Below are 15,631 nucleotides of genomic sequence, written 5' to 3'. Positions count from 1 at the left end.
CCTTTTTTTCAACAAGACATTACCACCACATTATCATCGAGACGTGCAGCAACTCCTGGATGAAACATTTGTTGAGAGGTGGATAGGTCCAATGAGAAAGTGTCTAGTATCCACCCAGATCTCCCGATCTAAAGCCGTTAGATTTCTTTCTATGGGGAACTCTGAAGAATACTGTCTAAGGCACAAAACCACATACGCTGGATGCCATGAGAGACACCACTGAGACTGACTGTGAATCTATTCCAATAGGAACCATATCACATGTTTGTCAGTCTGTTCCACAGCGTTACCGACAATTAAGATTAGATTAGGATTTTGATTTCTTGGTTTTCAGCATCTATGGCCATGTTAGCCCGTTATGTATGAGGGATGACGTCCCTCAGCGATCACACTATCCGAGGAAAGGGAAGAAAGAAAGGGTTATCGAAGGAAAGATGTGGCCTGGGACCTATATGTTAGGTACCGTCCTGGCATTTGCCTGGTGTGAATAAGGAAAACCCACGAAACATTCACTCAGGATGGTTAGCCTGAAAAAGCATTACACTTTTTCGACCGTGTCTTTCCACCAGGAATCGAACCCGAGACCGTTACCCTGGTGTGAATAAGGAAAACCCACGAAACATTCACTCAGGATGGTTAGCCTGAAAAAGCATTACACTTTTTCGACCGTGTCTTTCCACCAGGAATCGAACCCAAGACCGTTACCCTGGTGTGAATAAGGAAAACCCACGAAACATTCACTCAGGATGGTTAGCCTGAAAAAGCATTACACTTTTTCGACCGTGTCTTTCCACCAGGAATCGAACCCGAGACCGTTACCGACGATGTATTGGTTGCAATTGAGGACATTTTGACCATATTCCACATTAGAACATCAACACTACTGTTTTGAACATCTTTGAGACTTAATCAAAATCATACTTTGTTTATTTTGGTTTAATTGTGGAACACCCTGTATAAGTGAATTAACCAACTTCGTCATTGAAATTATAAAAATCTAAAATTATTAACAACACACTTTTTTCCTTTTACTATAGTTTTTAAGGAGTGAAACTGTCTACTTTTTCCTCAGAATTCCACAAGAAGGGAGGAATTTAAACGATGTGTCCAGGTTAGTAATTTGCAGATATCACCGAAGAAACTGTCAAACATCGAAACCATATGAATGAATTACAATACCGCGAGATATAAGGTAAGACTGTTCTTATCTGAGTTATTTATCAAACAAATTTTCTCACTATATGTATTATCTACAGTACTTACTTAAAATTAAAGAATTCAACCTCGCGTCCAAGGCAGCCGTAACTTCTGGGCTCTGAACTGGATAGCAATTTCTGGTTTCATAAAACTCGGGCCTATCATCTGTTCCTAGGAACTTGACTTGTGGCATATGGTAACTAATTCCAGCTTGCTTATTATCATGAATACTATACGTTGGTTGATACTGAAAACATCTCCAATATTGCTTGTGTGTATATATAACATTTAGAATTGTTTCACGTATACTGCAAAGGAAAAACATGGCACTGATAAACTTCTTAAAATTATTCAACTGTATAATTTTTGCACTTACATTAATACTACTACTACTACTACTACTACTACTAATAATAATAATAATAATAATAATAAACAACTGAAAAATGGATATGACCGAATTTCTCTCTTTTCATATCCTTAGAATGAAATGAAATATATATACACAATAAAATTCCAAAGTATGGTCGAGAGAGAAGTTATTCCTCGGTCCATTAATCCATATCAAAAAGCATTTCTAGCTAATTTTTTTTAAATAGTTTTTGCTCTGTGAAGATCACTATTGAAACAGGAGGTAGTAGTAAATTTCAAACATATCCGGTTTTAGTACAGAGATACAAGTGAAAATGATATCTTTGAGACGCCGAATCAATTATAAAAATTTGCATATCACCACCTATTTTCGTTTTCGTTCTTTTATGGCGATCAATGCTGAAACCAGAAATGGTTACTATTTATTACTTCCGGTTTGAACAGACAGTTAACGGATAAGATGGGATTACATTCTTGGACGCTGGATCGATTACAAAAGATCGCTTTTCGCTATTTGCTCTATGGTGATGAATACTGAAACTGGAAATGGTTAGTTTTTGCCACTTTCAGTTTGAATTGAGAGTTAACGAAGGAGATAGAAACTGTTGTTAAAACACTGACTCAATTCCAAGAAAAATCTTGCAGCTAAATCTCTTACCGTTCTTGTTTTATGGAGATAAAATGCAGAAACCGGAAGTAGTAGAAGTAAACTTCTACCATTTCAGGTTTTAGTACGGACATACAAATACAGATGGCACTTTTGCTTCAGATGCTCAATCAATTCCAAGAAACTGCTTGACGCTGTCTATTACCGTTTTAGTTTTATGGCATTTTAGTTTTAATGTTGCAACCCAAAATGGTTAACTTATGCCGCTTCCGGTTTGAATAGAGAAACAAATTTAATGGATGACACGGGACCTATTTTCGAAATTCTGAGTAGATTAAAAAAAAAAAAAAAAATCCGTTACTGTTACTGTTTGTACTGTTTTGTTCTGATACCTGTCGACAGACACAGTCGTACTAAAAGATTTCTGATACGTATGCATAGTAGTCAAAAAATAAATAAATAAATAAATTTAAAAAAATAAAAAAAATAAATATAAGAATCTTCGCTACGGTCACTCCAGCTATTTTGAATTTATGTAAATAAATTTAAAGACAATAAAGTATATAAAAAGTTTAAAACATGAACCAGACAGTGTCTGTAGTTTGCTGTTAAATAAACTTATAACCTTTTCCAGGTCTTTTCTTATAGACCAGACAGTTTATGACGTCACAATTTTTGAGCATTGAAATTTCTGCACTATATGAAAGATCTGAAAACAGCAACTTCGAAGGATAACACTATACAACTTTTCTCCTTAGTTATATACCACTACCAAATGCTTTGACATGTTACTGCGGGGCAATACCGGTATTTTGCTTTTTTCTTTTCGCACCGTTCGTAAAGAATTCGTCTGAGCTCGAAAGTCTCGCATGAAAATTCGAACTCCTCGTATGAGTATTTCAACAAACCACTTCCGTCCCTTATTCTTCCATTCTAGATCATACATCTAAAAACGCCGAAACACGTGTTTAATAACTTTATATGAAAAATCTGACTACGAAATTTTATGTTTCTAATCTTAAGAAATTGCAAGATATGGATATCTTATTACAATAAAGTTGTTCTTCACAAGACCAAAGTTTGAGAATTCATAACGTCCAAGATTTACGCAACGAAGGTGAATGATCTACCTGTATTACGGAATTGTATCCCCGCTGCAGCAGACCTTATTAAAGTCAATAGATTACGATTTACATTTCCTTTCACAACGGAATGAAGTCTCTACGTTTACACATTTACTACTTTCCTTGAGGAAAATGGATAGGGATTTTAGGAACACACTGTATATATTACTGACAATTGTAACTGTTCACGTAAAGTTGCTGTACACATTTTTTGGTGTGCCAGCGTTAAGTAATATTAAAAAGGAAAACAACGATGTGCAAATAAATTGGGGGCACAGTTTGAAATGATGTGCAAAATGTACCGACACTAAAAACTATAAATACACATAGTACCAAATCAAAATGCAAATAAGAAAAAAAAAATCTCCTACCTTTCACTGGGTGCTCCAAGGGTATCTATTATGGGACAAGGATCTCCAAGAAGACATCGGAGAGTCAATGCTGCTCCTTCCGCTAACGACTTCAAACAATACCCTCCCTGTAACAAACGTTCAACATATTATGTACACTCATGTCCAAAATTATTGTCGCATGTCTATAAATATGTTGTAGGAATATAATTTGATAGTGAATTCGCCCGGTATTTTTTATAATGTTAGTATGTGTATAATCGGCAAAGACACGTACGTGGCAAATTTCATGTCAAAAGAGCAGTAAATAAGAACAATAAAACGAAAGTAAAACTTTCTAGACCATTTAACAATATTTTATTTTACTCATTATAATTTCTCTATTTATACTTCTTTTCTTATCAAATTTACCACAAATATACATTTCCCGATTATACACATAGTAATAGTATTAAAAGTACGATGCAAAATCATTATCAAAATATATTCTTACAAGAGGACAGTTATAGATATGCGACAATCATTTTGGACATGAGTGTACATAAGCAAAGCTTGAAATGAAACTTCTATCAAAAATATTACACGAACTTGATAAACACTCAAACCACATTGAAAATAAATATTCATTTACAGCTACTCACTTAAAGACAATAGCTAATGAGTTGAACTCATGCCTACATCGCTGTTGAGTCGCCCCGTGTTGTTGTTCAGAAACACAAGTGCCACTGATGGATATTTTGAAACACCCTTTGTATGATTAATACCCATGAGGATCTCCTCACGAATTAAGTCCAACTTTAATCTCACTCATCCTCATGGTTACTACTGAGGTTGAACCCTCAAAGACTGATAAGAGTTTGAGGGCCTAAAAGCGGTATGAGGGCGTTGTGAAGTTCGAAAAATTAATAAAATTAAAAAAAAAAAAAAAAAAAAAAAAAAAAAAAAAAAAAAGCCTACTTTTGGTGAGAAAAATAAGAACCATGATACTTACCTCTAAAACAACAGCCACTTTTCCACCAGCAAAACCTAATAACGATGACAGCAAATGGGCATAGCACGCTGGCGTAACTTCCATTTCACCCTAGAAAAACGAAAAAATATATGTAATGAAGAAATCTGCACGCACAAACACCAGAATGTACAATATATAAAGTAGAATATATATAATAATTACCATTATTGTTATTACGAAGTATGTTCGGAAACAAAAAATTCGAATGAATTATGGTAAGTTGCTAAAAAGAAATACAATATGGAAAAAGATATTTGGAACATTTTATACGCCGTAACGTGCTTTGCTTAATATCAACTATATTCGGATTGCTAAGATGAATAAGTTATCCGCAAAGGACAAATAATACATGTAAAATTGTGTAGTACATCCACAGGCACATGTCTGAACTTAAGATTGTTAAAGTTATTATTTCTAAACTCTGTCTCAGTTTTAGAAGATATTAAAACGGACGGACGTTAAATACGTCACAGCAGCACAGCCAGTAGCAAATGATGCGGTTTTCTCTCGGAAAGCACGAACACCAATTTAGCACCGTTATCCATGTACATATAACACAATATTTCTTTTAACATGTGACTGTTACTCCTATTCGCAGAACACGTAGAAAATAAATGCCACAAGCCACTTTATGCAGTTATTTACAAAAGTATTTTTACGTACATAACTTTATAGTATGTGTAGTCCAATACATTAATATAAGTACGTCCATCTCTAACTGCAGCCGACAACTAGATTGACAGTAATGTAAGACATGGCGCATAAATTATTTGTACACGATTTCGGCTCTTGTAGGAGAATCTGGAACCGCTCCTGGTTCACTCTGAGAAAGGTAAATGTCTGTCACCTACATTTCTGTTATTCAAAAAAATGCATTTTTTTTTTCTACACTTACTTGTGGCAGATCCACACTGATTTTTTTTTTTTTAAATGATTAATGCATTGATTCCTCTACTATGAAATATTTTAAAATATATAAGATTTATTTAATACCGAATAACAAGTAATTACATATCCATTTTCCGCTGTTCAATCAGGACTGGCAAGTCCTGTGATAAAATTTTTTGTACGTTCAATCGTGAAGAAATTGGGAAAGATTATGGATAAATTTTATTTTGCGTATACACATTTTTATTGTGGTAAACGCCCACTTTCGTTTAATCAGTCTATTGAGGTAGTGATTTTTAAAATATATTTGTATATGCTTTCACTTTTAGGTCCATTATATTTTTCAGTAGATAACTTCTCTTTTCTTCCATTGTGAAAATTTGCGATATGAAAAATTCTTCATGCAAATGCAAGACTTCAACTAGCTGATAAAAATTATTAGCTCAATCATATGTTCTTAATGATTTGTGAATTAATCTACGATTCCTGTACTATATACTAATGTGAAACGTATACGTTCATAGAAATAATTGTAATATTTGGCGCTCAAATTAATTTACCTATTGTTGATTAGTGATTGTAGTAGAGTTGAAAAAACTTAATTATATGATTCCAGCTTCTGTCCAGCAACTTCAGCTCACGATTTAATTCTAGCACATTAGTTCTAATTCATTGTCTTTTAATATATATAGATTAGATAGATAGATAAAATTATACACCAGGTTTTTCGTTCGTATCCTAAGGGGAAAGAAGGGGTTTCAAAGGGGATTAGGTGGTTTAAAATTTATATGTAGAAAATAGAATATCTCACGAATTTTTCGTGGTAGGAAGATTATACTCGGTATGTGATCCATTTCTACGTAAAACAAGTTGACATGGATATATGACTTACAATCTGAAAAATGGTGGTGGTAAAATACCCCTAGGGGGAGGGAAGGGGTGAGATGTATAAATAATCGGAAACGACCGATATTAGTATCGAATCCATAGTTTTCGAGGTTGTCGAGATGAATAGTGATACTTCCAATGTTTCTAAGTTCAAATTCAGCCCTCACTGGCGTGTGGTAGGAGCGTGAAAAATAAAATGTCCAAATTGACTGAGATTAGTGTTGAATCCATAGTTTTCTGAGTCGCTAAACTGGTTGCTGGCAGTCCCAATGACATTTAAACCTAAGTTTAGTCAAAAACACTGTATCCCAGATGGTCCAGAAATTGAGAGAGGTAACGTCGAAAGTGTTGTTTGTCGCTATTTATAGTATTTGGTTCCTTGTTTCCTAGCGGCGCAAAGTGAAAGGCTTTGTTTGTCATTATTTGTTGTACTCAATTCCTTGTTTTCTCCTCGAAGCCGAAGGCATTGCTCCTCGTTATTCCTTCTACTTGTTCTTCATTTCCAAATATTGTGTATAAACATTATTCTACCTGTGCAACGTCAGGTATTTCAGCTAATACAATGGCAAAAACGAATCGGTTTCATGAACATTATTGAGTTGCTTAACTGCTGTTTGGTTCGATTGTTTTTCCCTTTCATTTCTTCTCTCTCGAAGTCTATTATTTCCACCAATGTAACAACTATCAGCAGTAACACCGCACTGCACGACGTCACGTTCAACGTCACTTCCGTTTTGCTACTTTCTAAAACTGAGGTGGAGTTTAGTACACTAGATATTTCATGATACAGAGGAGAGCTATATTATTTTTGTATTCTTCCTGTACATGCATTACAAAAATTCTACGTTTCCAAACTAAATAAAGTGAAGACATTATTGTGTACAAAATTCCTCTAGATTTTTTCTACTGTTCCCAAATATGTAATTAATACAACTCAAGAGGTGAGACACACTCATGTACATGTATGGTTATTTTTATATGCAATTATACCATCCTATCCAAACACACATACAAAAGCAGCAGCATCTACATCACTAAATAGTAGAAGTCCATCATTATTCCTTTGAATCGCATCATGCCTCGTGGTACAAACATCAATGGCGATGATGTTAAGAGTGCGACCTTGAAATTACCTGAATGGCTGAACGAAGGTCTATTGGACACCTGATTGTTGCACAACAATGCTGCTCTTATAAGATGTACGTGCCGTTTGTTCTGATGGAATGTTGAATCGTCCATTACAAAGCCAGGCTCTAGCGCTAAGTGTTTTGTCGTTAGCTGCGAGAAGTTCGGCACCGATGCTAAGGTATCAGATATGTCCTTGTGTAGTTGAAAACGATTAGCAGCAGATTTCAAACGACTCTGGAATAAACAAGCTAGTTCCATGGTTGAACAAAATGCTTGGTCAATGATATGATTATGTTGAAAAGTATCCTTATCTGTATGTAATTAATTCCCACTTTCTGGGTTGTTATTACGTATTTTGATTCATTAATAGATTTGTATCTCTCCTTTCCGGACAGAAAGCAATTTAATGACGAATGAACTATTCATTGCTTATTTATTGAAAAAGTATATTGTTACTTTTATTCTAAGGTTTTGGTCAATTGGATATCGGCGGGGTGATTCCTCAGAAGTCAGGAAAGAAGAATTTTTATTCACAAGACTCATGTGTAGCCCCGCGCAGCATAGTCGTTAACAGTCTCGCCTTTCGTGCGAGCAGTCCCGGGTTAGATTCCAGGTGGGGACACTCGGTCGAAACGCTTAACTGCTTTTTCAGGCCAGGCATCCTGTGTGAAGTTCTTACTGGGTTTTCCTCATTTACACCAAGCAAATGCCGGAACAGTACCTAACATACAAGTCACAGGTCGCTTCCTTCCTGCCCCTCTCCCGGACAAAGTCTTCGTCGAGGGACGTCATCACTCATACGTGACACTTAAGGCCATATACGCTGGTAATGTCCAGAAATATATATAAATAAGTAAGGCTCTGATGAGAAAGAATCTCCAAGGAAGCCCACTGTGGTGTCGTTCACTAACAACATTCGTCTCGGATATTACTATATAGTTCATACGTAAAAGCACTAGTTCTCAGACTTAAGGGGGAAAGAATGTGCAAGGTTTCTGAGCCTTCAGCCTTCCAGTATTTAAAACCCAATAAAGCCTTAAATATTTCCCTTGTAAATCGCATAACAATACCATTACAAGTATTAGTTTCATACTTTTCTAATATGTCACTCTGCATGTACAAAGGACCTCCATAAAGTAATAATTATTTTGTTTTATTCACAGACTTGTATCTAGAATTTCCACGGTGGAGAGGACTGATCCTTAAGGTATCGGATCGATACATATTCCGCAAATGGTAGTTCTGCTGAGCACCACAAAAGAAATAGGAAACTACGATGTGCAACTCATGAAGCCAGCTGAATGTGTGATTAGCTTTTCATATACGAAGAAGAGGAGAAAAAAATCCACGGTGTACAAAGGCAATGTTCATAATAGTAACGTGGCGCAGAAAGTTTCAGTGTGACTAAACAAATCTGCAAAATGAAAAACACAGCAAGTGCCTCTCTCTCTCTCTCTCTCTCTCTCGGAAGAACCCAGAAGAAAGTGGAGTCTCTTGTGCTCTCAGACCATCATAATCAGACTCTCGTCCTAAGTATACTTCTGGGATCTTCGTCCTCCTCCCTAAACACGAAATTGACCAACCGCCCAACCGGACCTAAGGTAAATTCGAACTACACATCACTCTTGTGCACAGCACGTCGTTTAAGAAACAGTGTTTCAGTGTAGTTTTCACGTCTTGATTTTGCCGCAGGAGAAAATTTTCTGGAAGAAAGCCTGGTCATATTACCATCACAACCATCATAACGGATTATCTTTTATTTTTTAAGCCTCCACTTCCCCCTGCTGCTACCTTATTATGGTCTTATTAAAGAGCAGACTCTACATGCTTCTTTTGTCTTTCAAGTCTTTCTATACTATCGCTGAAATTGACTTACGTAGTTCCAGTTAGATGGAACGAGGAGAGGCGAATTTTATTGGTATGGTACCTTTTAATATACACCATACCCTTTCCTCCACCATTTTAAATTTTATTTGTTTATTTCTTTATTTATTTTTTATATGCAACGCATAAAACATACATACATTTGACAATTCACAACATACAGTGTTTTATGTTATCGCTCGCAGGAACCTGCGCTTGCAGTGATGCAGCGGATATGCTTCAGGACTATAGTTCTGACCAGAAGGACTTTTTCCAAAGGTTCATCACCATGGATTAGTGTTGAGTATACCTTTCATTTTATTTCAATTTGAGTTTAGCGTCGTCGTTTAGCAGCGAGGCTATATGAGATATGGACCTATAGCTTAACATGGAATCTGAATTATATGAGCTCCTGTTGAGAATCGAACTCTAACTGCTTAGCCACGAGGAAGCTCTGAGTATGCCACTAAAACCCAGAAACACAAATCAAGCAGTAAAACCTCAACGGGTCACCAAATTCATAAACAGCGAAAAGATCGTGACATCGTGAGAAAAGGTGACTATGTGTGTCTTCTGGGACTGCCGCAGTGTGCCCCTGCGGGAATACATGTGCAAAAGGTAAACCATCATTGGGCAGTACTTTCTCAGAATTCCAAACCAAGTTCTGGGATGCAATCAAGGAGTGCCGTCGAATTCTGATACAGGAGTGCAGCTTTCCCATTACGTCACCGCAGTTCGTTTCCTATAGATGGTGACTCAGTAGAATTTGAATTTAGAAATCCTTTCTCACATTGTGTATTTCTCGGATTTCTTCCTTTTCCGAGCTTCTGTAATTCCTGAGCGGGAGGCGTTCTGATGACGATAATAAGTCACTTTCGTGGTAAATCACTTCCAAAAACCAGAAATAGGACTTCTAAAACAACGGTATCCGCCAGTTAGTACATCGATGGAACATTATATCTGAGCAGAGGTTACATACAGAAAAGACTGATTCATTCCCTAAAACTCATATCCGTACTGTATTCTTTTTCTTTGCAATACTTATTACTTTATGGAAGTCCTTCATACATACCTTTATGTGAACTCCAAGTTGTCAAGAATACTCGGAGTTCTTGCTATCATATTAATACCTAATTTAAATTCAACATATAAGCAATCTTACTCTACAATCTCAAGATGTCTCATTGCTTGAGCTATTATTACGTCCCTGATCGGAAATATACAAACTTAAATGTTTAAAGACGTAAAACAGAAATATTATTTGCTTACTGTACATGGAATTTGACAAACTTGGAAAATAAAAATTAAAGGTCACACTGCAACTGTTCTGAGTGGGCTCACACTATTATTAATTACATTTGTGATCGAACAAACAAGAATCGATCTAAAGATTCAACATTTGAATTAGTCACTTCCACGAATTTCACGCATCAGTTTCCGATAATTTATTAACGTAATTGATAATTGAAACATTTATTTGGCTACTTCTTTTTAAAGTTTAACGTCCCACGATTATGCTCCGAGGTTTTGGGAGAATGTGATGACAATAATGAACGAAATGGTGGAATTAAGTGAGAGAGGTGAACCCCGAAAAAACCCACGCACAGGATATCTGTCCGCCACAAAATCCAACTGACGAAAGCTTGGATTTAACTAGGAAACCCATGGATTAGAAGTAACTGCTCTATCACTGAGCCACCGCTATCGCTAACATTTCTTGTATAACGAATATGTAATATGGCTAGATCGATTCTTGTCATTACCTAATAACAAAAATTGCACACTTGTAATAGTTTTCTACCACATATATATCTCAAAATTTGCTACCGACTACATTATTATTATTATTATTATTATTATTATTATTATTATTATTATTATTATTATTATTATTATTATTATTATTATTAAAGCTATATTTGTATACTATTAGTAGAGCTACACGCTTCAAATTATGATGTTAGAAGCTACTAAAGCGCATGCAGTTAATAATGATTCCCAAGTAAGTGTCGAAACCTCTACCTTTTCATCACCAAAGGCAGAATCATAACCAGCTGACACTATTATCAATTCTGGTGCAAACTGCAGAAATATTAACAAAATACAAGAAGTTTAGTATAAAGAATAGATACAAGAAAAAAGGGCAACGTTATTCATTAAAAAAAATATAGTACAAAAAAGATCTTTCCCACAGAACGAAAGAACAACTACACAAAATTTGTACAAATTAAGTTTACATGATGCAAAGAAGCTTTCCTGAGATTATTCCATTTTTCTCCTGAAAGTAAAATGATGATGATGACTAATGATTACCACTAAAAGGAATAATGATTACTTCCTCGATGAAACGATACACAGAAAGAAGTTCAAGTAGCAGCATCAATCTTAGCCTATCGTACACAGCCATCGCAGTCCCACTACATATTAGATATTCATACAATCATGGGTTAAATTAAGGGAAAATCCCCGCACCAATTTTATACGAGATCCCCTGCACACACACAAAATAATTCAGTACCAACTTTTCAAGGAATCTTTTACTCCAATGCACATCCATTTTTCCTGCATGGTTTTTAATAGGGATGGCCATAAAGTTCCGGTTCTTGGAGATTCGGTTTTCAGAACCGGTTCTAGACCTGCATCCAAAAACCCGGTTCCAGAACCAGCTCCGGTTCCAGACCTGGATTCGAAAGCCCCCAAAGACTCGTAAAGGAGGCACAAATTTCATTTTCAAAACACTGCAAAGAGGTCCACGCGCTTATGCCCTCCTGCCCAGATCAACTTGTGCCCCGAGAAGAAAATTTTGGTCCACCAGTGGGTGTTTAGCCAAAGGAGTTTGCCAGTTTGCCTGTTTACCCAATGAGTTTGCCAGTTACCCAGTTTGTTTAGCCAAATGAGACAAGCGGCTGCCGCCTGGATGCCTGCCTGTCGCTTCCTCCATTTCATCTAGCACACTACACTGTTCACAGCCTTCCAGCAGCACGGGTTTAGCGTAGGGATGGCCATAAAATTTCAGACGAGGAGCCGGTTCTTAGAGATCCGGTTTTCAGAACCGGTTCCAGACCTGGATCTGAAAAACCCGGTTCCAGGCCTGGATCCGAAAACTCGGTTCCTGAACAGGATTCGTTCAAAAAACGAAAACCGGTTCCACCTAGTTTCCTAGTTTTTGAATCTGTGTTACAGACAACTCGGCATGGAAAAGCTATAAGACGTAATCTTCCCAAAAACGGTTCACTCTAGGAGCCATGATACAACACCACGCACACGCAAACTTGGCGCGATACTAAAGGCTTTTGGCTTCCTTTTGCTGTTTATATCATTCGGATTGATCGATTCTGTGAGCAGAAGTGAAAGTTTACACTCGGACACACACAGACGGATCAACCTTCCGTATATCAGTGAAATTACCAGATGGATTTCTTTAGGTTTAGTCTTCTGAAGACTGAAGACAACACGTTCTTGTCATGTCTCCAGACGTTGGGGTCTGCAGAAAGCCTGCAAGTTTCCCGTCCTGTGCTTTGTAAAAGGCTTTTTGGTCAATCCATGCTAAGTGATCGAGAAAAAAGAAAAATTGCCGCTCGACCTTTTTTCAAAACTGATTTGTTCAGAAATGTTGAGTCGATATAAGAGTATTTCAAAACTACAACTACAGTAATTATTTTTTTACAACATCCAATGGCGATGCAGCGGCTGCCGCCATTTTGCGTTTTCTCGATTTCAGGCGTTTACATTGGTTTGAATATCTCAGCATGTATTTGTCCTAGCAAATTGAAACTTGCTGGGCGTCTCCAACTTTTGCAGAGCTAAAACTTTGATCTCTTAACATTTTTGCCTAAAACCATTTGAAAGGAGTAAATTCAGAGCCTAAAGTAGTAACATCTTTAAACATTGGAGACATGTTTGAGAAGAGGAAACAACTGACATAGAGGTCTGAATTTGTGTGTACATGTAGTACGGGGTAATAAGTTTATACACAAAAATTTGCAGACCTGTAGCTGCTCCCAAAGGCCTTAAAAAACGTACAATTGGGTAATTATGCCAATTCGGCATATTTCACTGTCCAATATCTCCAATGGGCCTGGCTAAAAAAAATTTAAAAAAATAAAATAAAATAAATAAAAAAAATAAAAACCTGAAACTTCGGGAATAGTCACTCCTTTAGTATACCATAACACACACAACAGCGCGTTTTGTGTTTTTGAGCAGAAGGGAATCAAAGTATTAAGGAATGACGTCATACTCTAGTAGATATTTTGTTCACAAATTCAACTGGAAACTTGTTGATGTGAAGTAAAATAAAGTAGGATGAATGGTTAATCCAGTCAAGACTCTCAAGCTCGTTTCTTTCCTCTAGTTGTGACTCGCTGTCTTATCACACCCACAGCAGCAATGATGAAGAATGCCGCTATCAGCAGTATGCGAGAAAAGCCAAAATGCACACTTGGTAAAAAGTCCGTAAGTACTCACTTCTCTTGCTGCTTGCTATGTCAATGATATTCAATTCTGTTTATTCTTGTTTTAACTGTCAACTCATGCAGAAGAGTGTTGTCCTTTCGTTTGATTTGTATTCCCCAGTCAGTGAACGCTCACTCACTGTAAACACTGACTGAAGAATGTTAGATGTATAAACTTATGACCTCGTACTACATACATACACAAATTCAGACCTCTATGTCAGTTGTTTCCTCTTCCCAAACATGTCTTCAATGTTCAGAAATGTTGCTACTGCAAGGCCCTGAGTTTACCCTTTTCAAGTGGATTTAGGCAAAAATGTTAAGAGATCAAAGTTTTCGCTCTGCACAAGTTGGAGACGCCCAGCAAGTTTCAATTTGCTAGGACAAATACATGATGAGATATTCAAACCAACGTAAATGCATGAAATCGAGAAACGGCAAAATGGCGGCAGCTGCTGCGTCACTACGAGATGTTTTAAAACTCTAATGATCGTGGTTTTGAAGTATCCTGATATATGATGAACATTCACGAAAAATTTAGATTTTTTGGAGATGGTCGAGCGGCACATGCTTGATCACTTAGAATGGATTGATTCTTCTACAAGAAAGTTTCGCTGCAGATCTACTCTTAAGATACACAGGAGTTACATTAAGGCCAACAGATAGTGGCAGCAGGCTTCTCCTAATGGTAATTTCGAATTTACCATATGCACGACTCAAAAGTCTGTAACAAACACAAACAAACAAGGTTTGAAAAAAGAATGGGGCATAAGGATAAAGAGAAAGCTTTGGGATTAACTTGTAATCGTTCAGAACTAAATTTACCCCCAACCAAAGAAAGTAAGTCTGTACCATAAACAACAATAATGTACTATAAAACAAAACGAAAAGAAAAAGTTTTGTGTGAAGATTGTTTCTAGTCTATTTATTAATGCAGTTAAATGGGGGTACCTAAACCAATGGAATAGGTTTATTGTGATCAGGTTTATGTCGCTAGTAGGAATTATGGAATTGAAGTGGATGGGTTCACTGAAAAATTAAGATACAGAAATACATTAATATTTTGAAAAATCAGGAATACCACAATGGGAGAAACCAGAAGTTGACATTAGAATAAAGAGGAAAAATAATGCGATTTATCAACATGTGATAAAAACAGGATTTGAAATACGATTGGGTAAAGAACTAAAAAGGGAAGGAAAGAAGGAAGGTAGATAGGAAAGTAAGAAAGAAGCAAGAAAAAGAAAAGGAAAGAAGAAAGAAAAAGAAGAAATTAAAAAGAAAAAGAAAAGAAATAAAAGAAAAAGAAAAGGAAAGATAGAAGAGATAAGAAAAAGAAAAAAGGACAGAAATAAAAAGAAATAAAGAAAACAAAAAAAAGAAAGAAAAGAAAAAGGAAGAAGAAAAGGAAAGGAGAAAGAAAAGAGAAAGAAAAAGAAAAGAAAGAAATATATTAACGAATTGGATAAATGGACAAAGTACACATGACTTAAGGAACCAAGTATTAGGTACTATACAGAAGAAAGAGAAAAACGGTCACAATATACTTCACAGTGTGAAGATTAAAACAAGGTAGCGTAGATGTGTCTAATTACTATTTATTTTTTTTTTAAAGTAAAGATTTGAACCTAATTAAAATTTAAGGTTTGTAAAAAAAAAAAAAAAAAAAAAAAAAAAAACTATAAGAAAGAGGAAGATACTTATTGGTTGTCACAAGTCACCTTTTATTTATTAATATAATAGCCGTA

At 36.1% G+C, this 15,631-nt stretch overlaps 1 protein-coding gene across 4 annotated transcripts in view; it reads right to left on the bottom strand.

Annotated features, from left to right (window-relative positions):
- The window catches only part of HDAC6 (histone deacetylase 6), a 133,508-nt gene that overhangs the window by 73,536 nt on the left and 44,341 nt on the right, over nt 1-15,631 (bottom strand). For 3 of the 4 annotated variants that reach the window (XM_081756248.1, XM_081756250.1, XM_081756251.1), the window contains 4 exons: nt 11,452-11,511; nt 4,642-4,731; nt 3,672-3,778; nt 1,264-1,505 (listed from right to left, as the gene is read on the bottom strand). In XM_081756248.1, coding sequence (XP_081612374.1) covers nt 1,264-1,505; nt 3,672-3,778; nt 4,642-4,731; nt 11,452-11,511 — 499 coding nt within the window. The remainder of the gene's footprint in view (nt 1-1,263; nt 1,506-3,671; nt 3,779-4,641; nt 4,732-11,451; nt 11,512-15,631) is intronic. The other variant, XM_081756249.1, reaches the window with a different exon arrangement.

The sequence above is a fragment of the Thermobia domestica genome, chromosome 4 (genome assembly GCF_964235325.1).
Source record: "Thermobia domestica chromosome 4, izTheDome1.hap1.1, whole genome shotgun sequence".
Lineage (NCBI taxonomy): Eukaryota > Metazoa > Arthropoda > Insecta > Zygentoma > Lepismatidae > Thermobia > Thermobia domestica.
The sequence above is the reverse complement of the archived record's forward strand: the minus strand, read 5'-3'. Positions and strand labels throughout refer to the sequence as shown.